Source organism: Gymnoscopelus microlampas (genome assembly GCF_963454915.1).
Source record: "Gymnoscopelus microlampas genome assembly, chromosome: 6".
NCBI lineage: Eukaryota > Metazoa > Chordata > Actinopteri > Myctophiformes > Myctophidae > Gymnoscopelus > Gymnoscopelus microlampas.
In genome coordinates, this window is record NC_139943.1 from 41,488,131 (window position 1) to 41,498,348 (window position 10,218).

General features: G+C 41.4%; 1 protein-coding gene across 2 annotated transcripts; it reads left to right on the forward strand.

Annotated features, from left to right (window-relative positions):
* Window positions 1-950: 950 nt before the first annotated feature.
* nr2f2 (nuclear receptor subfamily 2, group F, member 2) lies at window positions 951-9,728 on the forward strand. 2 transcript variants are annotated; one of them, XM_084060677.1, is made up of 3 exons: window positions 951-2,139; window positions 3,273-3,818; window positions 6,952-9,728. In XM_084060677.1, the coding sequence occupies exons 1-3, from the start codon at window positions 1,698-1,700 to the stop codon at window positions 7,224-7,226; spliced, it is 1,263 nt and encodes a 420-aa protein (XP_083916803.1). In that variant the 5' UTR covers window positions 951-1,697; the 3' UTR covers window positions 7,227-9,728. The 2 variants fall into 2 exon arrangements, with proteins under 2 accessions (XP_083916803.1, XP_083916804.1); XM_084060678.1 differs by having other exon boundaries at window positions 3,291-3,818.
* Window positions 9,729-10,218: the final 490 nt, after the last annotated feature.

Consider the following 10,218-nt stretch of genomic DNA (forward strand, 5'->3'; position numbering starts at 1 on the left):
AACCATGGCTATTATGATGAATGGATCACAGCATACAGTAAGAACCACTGCCCAAATGTCAGAAACAGTTCAGCCATAAGGCAGACCTACAAAGACTATGACAATAGCCATAGTAAATCGATGTGGGTCTTCGACACGAGATCAAGTCAAATCTAGACCTTGTTGTAATGGACTGTCCAATTTAGCTAATTAGCCAATTATATGTCTGGCGTGGTGAGAGACATAAACAGACCATGAACATAAATATCATATTTATCTTATAAAGTGTAAATAAGATAAGAACTGTGATACAGTGGATTCAAAGTGGCTATCCTTCTCTCTCTCTCTCTCTCTCTTTTTTTTTTTTTTTTTTGCTAGGCTAGGGGTGGGGGTGAGGGGGTCACTGCGTTCAGAGGTTCATCGTTAGCTGACCACAGGTTTAAAGATCAAAATAAGGTCACTCTGTCTGGACAATTTTATGTGAGCGACAAGGATTCATTATTCTACCGCATAGCCATAGACAAAATGATCTAGGGATGTTTTATGCTTGTTATGATAAACAGTAGTGGATTTTGTCGCCTGATATACCGTAAGGAACCTAAATCAAGACAGATTTTCATGAAAATTGCAAGGCTTTATCGGGCATGCATTTCACTGATTTCAGTATATAGGCTAAGCTATTTGAGTGAATAAAAGCTTTGCCTTTCCAAAACGCGTCTCTTTTTAGGACCCAGCGGCCCTCTCGACCCCTATTTCTTGCTCTGGCAAGGCACCAAGTAGCACAAGTGCCGACTAGCCAATAGGGTTGAGGGGGAGGTCCGTAGGCTCTGACCAGTCAAACACACTCACCTTCCTTATATGGCAGCTGATCTCCATGGTAACGTGTGCTAAGTTGCAGCAGTCGTGTCAAAGTTCACTATATAGAGAGCTCAGTGAGCTGATCACAGAGAAAGCATTCTGCCAGCCCGGCTCCTACCAATCGCAAATCACTTCCTAACCTCCGCCTTTTTAACATATTTGATCACTTTGATTCTCGACTCTTTTTCCCTATTAGTTATCCTTTGCACGGAGGAGGTTTCTGTGGGTTGTGATCTTTTTGTTTTTACTGCATTCGGCTTTTTTGGGAGAGTTGTCTTCATATTCCAGGCTCCCCAAAAACATTGGCTTAAGCTGCGCGCTTGCTGGCGCTACCTCACAAGAAGAAAAGGAACAAGTCGCATTTTTTCCTTTTTTTCACCCATTTTTTTTGGTAATACCAGTTGGTGATTTTCTTCAAGACTTGTGCTGGAACTTGATAGTGGCTGCTAGAGTGTTCACCGATTGTTTTATGCTGCTGCATCGTCTACAGACTTGCTCCACCTTTTACTGAATAGCCTATGCTACCTCGGTTGATTATTCTAATATTTAGCCTACCTTTCCCCATTGATGGGTGTACTGGATGGCTGACTGCAAGCTTCCCTGGACTTGGCCTTTAAGCGCAAGGCAGCGACTCAGCTCGCCATCGCATCAGTTTTGAAACGTGCCTCGCAACGTCTCCAACACAGCAATAAATCGACCACAGTTTTCGGAAGGTTCGGAGTGGATTCAACATAGGGTAGTAATTGACATTTGTATGTTCGGCCGAAGATCTCAGTTAATACTGCATTCCTTGAGACTAGAGATATTCACCGCGACATCAAAACGGCAGACAAAAAGTTTCTTTCCGTTGACTGATAGATATGGCAATGGTAGTGTGGAGAGGCTCCCAGGACGATGTGGCTGACACCCAAGGCGCCCTTTCCTCGCAGACCCAGGGAGGACTATCTGGACCAGGCCAGTTGAATCTGACAGGCTCTCAGGGCGCCCCTCCGACCCCTCAGACGCCCGTCCAAGGACCCCCGATCAACAACACACAGTCCACGCCGACGAACCAGTCGTCGCAACCGGAGAAACAGCAGCCGCAGCACATCGAGTGTGTCGTGTGTGGGGATAAATCTAGTGGCAAACACTATGGCCAGTTCACTTGCGAGGGCTGCAAGAGCTTCTTCAAACGGAGCGTACGACGGAACCTGACTTACACATGCCGTGCCAACAGGAATTGTCCGATTGACCAGCACCACCGCAATCAGTGTCAGTACTGCCGCCTCAAAAAATGCCTCAAAGTTGGCATGAGACGGGAAGGTATTGGGATTTTTTGTTTCTTTATTGATGTATCTATTAATGCATTCACACACGGGCAATCGAGCACACGAACACCATGTCGCTCCCCACGTAAGCCATGTTTGTCTGCCGACTCTTTCCCTCCACGGCGCTGCGAGAGACCGAGAAAGCCTCGCAATGGAGCCGCTATCGCTCCAGACGGGGCTTCGTCGGGTCTTCATTCGATGCTAGAATTCATTTTAGATTCTAAAAAGCACATCATTGCTCCCTCGCAGCAATACAATCGTAGCCACGGCCACGCTATTATGCCCGAATGATAGTTGGATAAATAGTGAAATAGATAAAAATCTGTATTAGATAGATGATACTGTATTACTACTGTGCTATTATGGCGAGTGTCGAATTAAGACAGCGTGTTCGGGGGCTGCATCCCCGCATTTTGCGCCGTCTATCAGTTACATAACTAATACCGGACATTTGCTTGAATTATGTATGCAATGCCGATATGTGATCTAAATCACATCGTTGGATATTTTGTCGAACACGGCCCTATACTTGCTTTATAAAACTAGATGAATTGCTAAGTAGGTTAAGGGTTAAACACGGTCTGCCTTGCCCTCTTTGTGTTGCTTTACAGCCCAGCTCATGTTGCTGGAGCTGAATAACAGCATCTTAAGACCACATATATGCATGTGCTCAAAAGACGTTTAAAATCAGCCATAAGACAACATGGTTTGTAACGTCAGACGTTTATTAGCCGAACGGTCATTGTTTGGCTGTATCCATTTACCTGTGTGCTACAGTATGCTATTATAGTAGGTGTCCATGTCCTCATTGTTGTTGTTATTTCAATACCTGACATTAATTGTTATTATTCTATGGCCAATTCAGTCAGCATGCACTAAGCTTTTTGACAGCATGTTGTTCACAACAGCATGTTGTTCGATGAATTGAATACACAGGACCCCAATGGAAACAAGCCATAATAGTGCTTTCTTGGGTTTAAATCCTATTTAGCATCCCTTTGTATAGAACTGTACTTTGTGCTTTTTTTTTGCAAACTGCTAAATAAAGTATTCAATCAGTCAGTCAATCAAATCATGTTCAGTATGACTGCTTAATAATTTGCAGAATTCAGGCATCAATATCTGTAGTTTCTCTTTTTACTGCAGCTGTGCAAAGGGGACGGATGCCACCCACACAGCCACACCACGGCCAGTTCGCCTTGACAAATGGGGACCCGCTGCACTGCCATTCCTACCTATCCGGATATATCTCTCTCCTGTTGAGAGCGGAGCCCTACCCGACGTCCCGCTATGGCAGTCAATGCATGCAGCCCAACAACATCATGGGCATCGAGAACATTTGCGAACTCGCGGCCAGGATGCTCTTCAGCGCCGTGGAGTGGGCCAGGAATATTCCCTTCTTTCCAGACCTGCAGATCACCGACCAGGTGGCTCTGCTGAGGTTGACGTGGAGTGAGTTGTTTGTGCTCAACGCCGCACAGTGCTCCATGCCCCTCCATGTGGCTCCACTGCTGGCGGCGGCTGGCCTCCACGCCTCCCCCATGTCCGCGGACAGAGTGGTGGCCTTTATGGACCACATTAGGATCTTCCAAGAACAAGTGGAAAAGCTCAAGGCTTTGCACGTTGACTCTGCCGAATACAGCTGCTTAAAGGCAATTGTGCTCTTCACCTCAGGTAAGAAGACAATAGATTAAAGACAAAAGTCCAGTGGTTCTCAACCTGTGGGTCGGGATCCCCCAGGGGGGTCCCCACATATTTATTTTTTTAGATGGGGGGTCCCCCAGAGGACAGTGAAGTGACAATTAAGGACTTTTAAGACCTTTTTAATACAACATTTATTCAATTAAAAAAGACTATTTCTGCATCAAAAATAATCAACAAACCACAGTCTACTATAAAAACTGGTCAAGCATTGACCAAAATGTCAAATTATATAAGAAAGAAGCAAAAATTGTGAAAATAGTTGCGAGTTGTTGTGAGCTTGTAGATCTGCTATTTTCACAATATTGATCTGTGGTCAAAACAAAGTCAAACAAAATTGAATGCCTCAACTCCTACACTTCCAAGTGTTTGTCAGGGTGGGGGTGGGGGGGTCCCCAGTTCAATCATGATTATTTTTTTGAGGGGGGGGGTCGTGGCCTGAAAAGGTTGAGAACCATTGGATATTAAACAACAGTTCAGGTTCAACCTGTGTGAATGTGAGACATATGGACGCACACCAACAGACGTTGACTCAAACACCCTTGACCCAAATATACATGCACACACGTGTGAAATATCAAAGGCCTATATGTTTACTTACTCTGCCTTCATTAATTATAGCCAGCGGCCAGTGGGCTGGCCTTTTGATAGTAAATTATGAAACCATTTGATGAAGATACTACTGACTACTGAGCGAGTCAGGAACACAAACAATAGCGAACCGAATATTTGACGCAATTTAGCAAAAATATGTTCTTTCTTTATTTTTCACTAAAAGCACAAAATAGGGGAAGCAAGGCAAGCATTGTCTTGAAAACAAAGACATGACCGGGAGTTATTATATAGGCCCCTTATTATAAGTTTCAAACAAATGGCCATAAAACATTTAAAAAGCATTTTCTGTCTGGAATAGTTCTCCCTGATCCCATGTGTTGTGTCGATGAATGTTACACTTGGAGATTTCGGTCATTTATCAATGTGTGTGTATGCCCAACGTCTTGTTTGTATGGAATGACAGATATAAATGATGTCACGCTCCGAGGGGGAGGGGAACAGAAAAAGAAAGACAACCCTAATGTTCCATTTGCACACAGTATAAAGCACAGCACAGGTTTCAGCCACTCTTGTCATTTATGGTCAGACATTTCCGAGAACCATCGCAGTATCTCTCCTCTAGGCCTACATATACGAGTATGTGGGATGTTGCCGTGTCGGGGCTTTCTGTGATGTTTGACAGTTTTTTAAAAAATGGGTATGTTCCATTTTTTATTTTCCAAAAAAGATCCCCAGTCCCTCGAGGGACTGGGGATCTTTTTTGGAAAATAAAAAACGGTAGGGTTATAAGGATCCTTCCCTTACCCTAGCCTTGCAAGATAGCGATTCAAGACATCTCTGGACTTGTTCCAAAACTAGGTCATGACCCAAACTTCCTCGCTATTTTGTTACATTATAGCTATACAGCCTTTTAGACTGGAAAATAAAAAACGGGTGCAAAGTGAAGATTTAAGAGGGTTCATCGTTGGGTTATATCACGAAGAAAAGCTCTTCTTTAAAAATCATAATAATATATATATATAGGCGCAGGCTATACTGGCACGTTGATTTAATTTCTGTTCACAAATTCGCCATTTTCTGTTTTCAGATGCTTTTGTTATTACCAAAAAAATAACAACCCTTAAAAATGCCCTTAATCAGGAGTGCCACGGTTGTTTAAAGTGTATTTCTCCCTGCCTGACTGACTGCCTGAAGGGCTTTATTGGCCAGAAATGGTGCTGGAATAACACGTGTGCTTTTAGTGGTTTTGATAGTGCCTATCTAAACTTTCAAACTTAAAGTGTGTACAGGCGTTTTGGCACACAGTCAGCTGCCGCCCACAACCAGCTGCATGGTTACTAGTTATTATTTTCTTCTCTGATGCTATAGTATGATGGCCCCTTCGTAGCCTATGGGCTCGTTCTTTTTCAAGCTAAATCTCAGCGTAGAAAGGTCAGTAGGTCTCTCTCTCTCCCCCTCCCTCTCTCCCTCTCTCCCCCCCCCCCCCCCCCCCCTCTCTCTCTCTCTCTCTCTCTCTCTGCCCCTCTCTCTCTTTCTCTCCCTCTCTTCTCTGCCTCTCTCTCTCCCTCGCTCTGTAAAACACAGGCCTATCTGAAATAGTCTTCAGCTATGAATATGGTAAATAATTTAGTTGGCTTTTAAAGGGGCTTCGCCATGAGAAAATAAGGCGTCACACCGCATAAACTATAAACACCTCCACGGCCTCTACGGCCATGTGATATTCAGATAGTATGGTCTGTTTAGCCAAGTAAGGCTAAATGACATGCGTTTAATTGGTTTCGGCTGTAAGTCGAATTAAATGTTATAATATATTATAGTTTACGATGCAAAACCATTGTGGAGTGCACGTTAACCGCCATGATGCGCGTTCCAAATCGTTATGATAGCCTAATTGTGTTAACCACCTTAATCACAATAGTCAGAAAGTTGCGAGGCACTTATCTTGAAAAAAAAAGGACTCCTAAAATCAACTTTTTTAATTAGGCTATAGCACACACACACACACACACACACACACACACACACACACACACACACACACACACACACACACACACACACACACACACACACACACACACACACACACACACACACACACACACACACACACACACATTATTATTCACATATTATTCAAATGATTGGCTTGAAACTGTACATGTGTAGCCTATATATATATATATATATATATATATATATATATATATATATATATATATATATATATATATATATATATATATATATACATACATATATATATAGACCATTACAATGACCATTGCTAAGTGTCAAGTGCTGTGTTGTCAAACTAATGCTTAATGTATAACCCATCGTACGATGGTGCTGAAAATAGCAGATCTAAAATAGCAGATCTACAAGCTCACTTGGTGAGCAGCACCACTTTGTGTGAGCCTGTAGACCGGGGCTATTTCCGTGCGCGACACCGTCGACGAAAGCATAAATCAGGCTTACGATGTACTTAAGCCCGGCGTCTTGACATATCTTCTGCTTACACATTATTAACGTTTATTTGTTTTTCCACTAGATGCTTGTGGCCTCTCAGATGTGGCCCATGTGGAAAGTTTGCAAGAGAAGTCCCAATGCGCCCTGGAGGAATATGTTCGGAGCCAGTATCCCAACCAGCCAACACGATTTGGGAAGTTGTTACTTCGCTTGCCTTCTCTCCGCACAGTCTCTTCCTCGGTCATAGAACAATTATTTTTCGTCCGATTGGTAGGTAAAACCCCAATTGAAACTCTCATCAGGGATATGTTGCTTTCGGGAAGCAGTTTTAACTGGCCTTACATGTCAATTCAGTAAAGCAGAAGGAACGAACAAAGGGGGCTGAGACTACCGATTGTTAGGCTTCGTTTGTAGAAGGAAAAACGGCTGTTACAAGAGCTTGCTTTCATGAAGAAAGACATTGGCGTAAAAATGACTGTGAATTTCAAAAATTGAGACATCCAGTGAACTTTGAAAAATATACAAGCTCCCAGTGTCATTCAGAACAACCTGCTTCGATCCATTTTTTTGTAAAGAAAGAAGAAAAGGACAAAAAAAAATAAGAAAGGGATTTTGGTTAATCCTTAAGGAAAATTTAAGTATTAAGTGCATTTAAAATGATAATTTGGGTATTAAAAAAAGAAAAGAAAAAAAAAACATGGGGAAAGAAAAAAGTTTTCTTTGCTCAAATGACTTGTCCTGTGTCCATGTATAGCTGTGTTTTGTACTTTTCTTTGTTCCTCCTTTCTGGTTCCAAACCGGCCTATGTGATTCTGTAGTACAGGTGGTGTTATTTTAAAAAAGAAATCCATGATTTTTATTTTGAAACAGTGAAATAATGTAAAATGTTCTAAAAGAATTAAAACCACAGCAATAGGAAGAGGCTTATAATCTAGGCTTAATGCTGCAAGCGCACTTATATTGTTAGGATGACCAATAACATCTGGGAAAAAAAGTTTTTTTTTGTTTTAGCTTTTTTTTTGGAGTTCATGTTCAACTTTATGACCCAGCTAAAAAATATTGCTCTTTCAACTAGTGTGAAGTACCAAGATCCTTCTTGTTTCCATTATGGTTTTCTGGCTAAATCCAGACCACGATAGTCCTCTAAATAAGAATTTGCCAGCTTGAAAGTCCAGTGCCTAACGCTGATGTAGGCCTATAATGAAATGATAGTCAACAGTTTACACTATTTAGCCTATTTGATGGATGGTTCCTCTGCATGCACCTCCAGCTGACACTACCTGGCATCAATGTCCAATTGGGTATGACCTAAAGCTTGACAATGTCAAAGGAAATGCTATATGCTAGTAGCACAGTCCTACTGTCCATAATCTGTGTTTATTTGACACAATTTGCGTACATGGGGGTTTGAAGTTGCTAAATGGCAATGAAAACAAAAGTACCCATAAAATAAACTATCTTAAAATTGGAGAGGTCAAGGGTCATAAAAGTTTGAAACATAAAAGGAGTAGTGTTTAATAGCAGTATTATTAAAGCGTCCCTGAAACGTCAACCTTTATTCACTTCAAGCATTAAGTGCCTGACAAGCATGATGTAATTTCTTATCAAAATGTTGTTAAAGTAGGCCCATAACATTTTGGGAACACGATTAGATTTGAAACTTCAGTCGTATGCTCTTGTATTTCACTTGAAAACGTTGATTAGAGAGGCAGTATTCTTGTAAATATAGGTCAATTCATTTCAACGAGTTTTCCTTTATACAAAGTATATGTGATTAAGAAAAATCTGTGGTTGCCATTTTTTTCGGTAATACAACGTCTTCAAATTGAGTGGCAGACTTAGCTAGTAGCACTGAAAGTTATGTTTTTAATGTATATACATATTACGACAAAATGTTTCTTTTTTCATGTATATTTAGACTGTGAATGCATGGCCACAGGTCGCTAACCTATTTTACCTTTGATATATATAAATGTAAATGTTTTTTGACTGTATAGATATAATCTGTGCATTCAGTACACTAGCCCTTGTATTTAAAAAGAAAAAGGAAAAACAAAACGTTCAATATTAGGCTAAGACTAAACAGGGTGAGCTGGTTTTGGAAAGGAGTTGCTATTTTAACGTATAGTGTTAATGCTCCTTTTGGTCTATGACAGTCGCCGCGTGCGTGCGGGCATGCGTGTCTGTGCGTGTGTGTGTGTGTGTGTGTGTGTGTGTGTGTGTGTGTGTGTGTGTGTGTGTGTGTGTGTGTGTGTGTGTGTGTGTGTGTGTGTGGTCGTGCGCGCGCGAGTACACGCGCGTGCGTTTTTGAATGCAAGCAATTTTTGTCCTTCGTCTCTAAGCTTTTCTTCAGCACACAAGGCATCATGTTGTGGTTGAATAAAAAAGGGATCATACACTGCAAAATCCCGAGTGTTTATTTTACTCCGAGAGTGCGCGAATGTAACACTTGTGCACTCTCAGAATTACAAATGGACAGATTAACACGTTCGCACACTCTCTCTACGGAGTGACGAATGGACAAATCAACACCGAGGATTTTACTGTGTATTGTGTAGCTGATTGAACACTGATCTTTGGCTGTTCGTTGCCACATATGGACCAGAGAATGATACATGATTGTAATTATGAACAGTTTAAACTGACCCACGTTTTTATATAAATATATAAAAATATATGACTGCAGGGTATTGATAACGTATAGATACTTTTTTTATGATTATGATTATTATTATTATGATTATTATTATCATTATTATTATTATTATTAATTGCAAGTGATATATGTGAGTGTGTGTGGAAGTTTATAGTTGAACACAATTCTTGTTTGTTTGTGTTAGCTTATTGTAAACAAGCATTCTGCTGTAAATTTGTTCTTGGTATTAAATTATAATTTATGAATTTGAAAACAACCTTTTCATGTTTTATTACTCATCCATCGTGTGCGTGTGCGTGTGTGCGTGTGTGTGTGTGTGTGTGTGTGTGTGTGTGTGTGTGTGTGTGTGTGTGTGTGTGTGTGTGTGTGTGTGTGTGTGCGCGCGCGCGCGCACACCTGTGTGTGAGGGTGCGCGCGCACTTGTGAGTCAGTGTGTGACATGAGCGCACGTGCATATATCTGTGTGGTCGGAGGGTGAGGGTCAGAGACTGGACTCGATCCTTAAACAGCAAATTGCCCAGCGAGTGAAACCGATTCATTTCAAAATCAAATAATATGATCAGTGAACGCCCTTCTAATTTTGACTTATTATAACTTCAGAAAAAAAAAATACAAATTATAGCAGGCCTAGGATAGCAATTCTATTCGTCGAAAATGTCAAAAATGTCCTGACAGTCCAGCGGTGATTAAGTG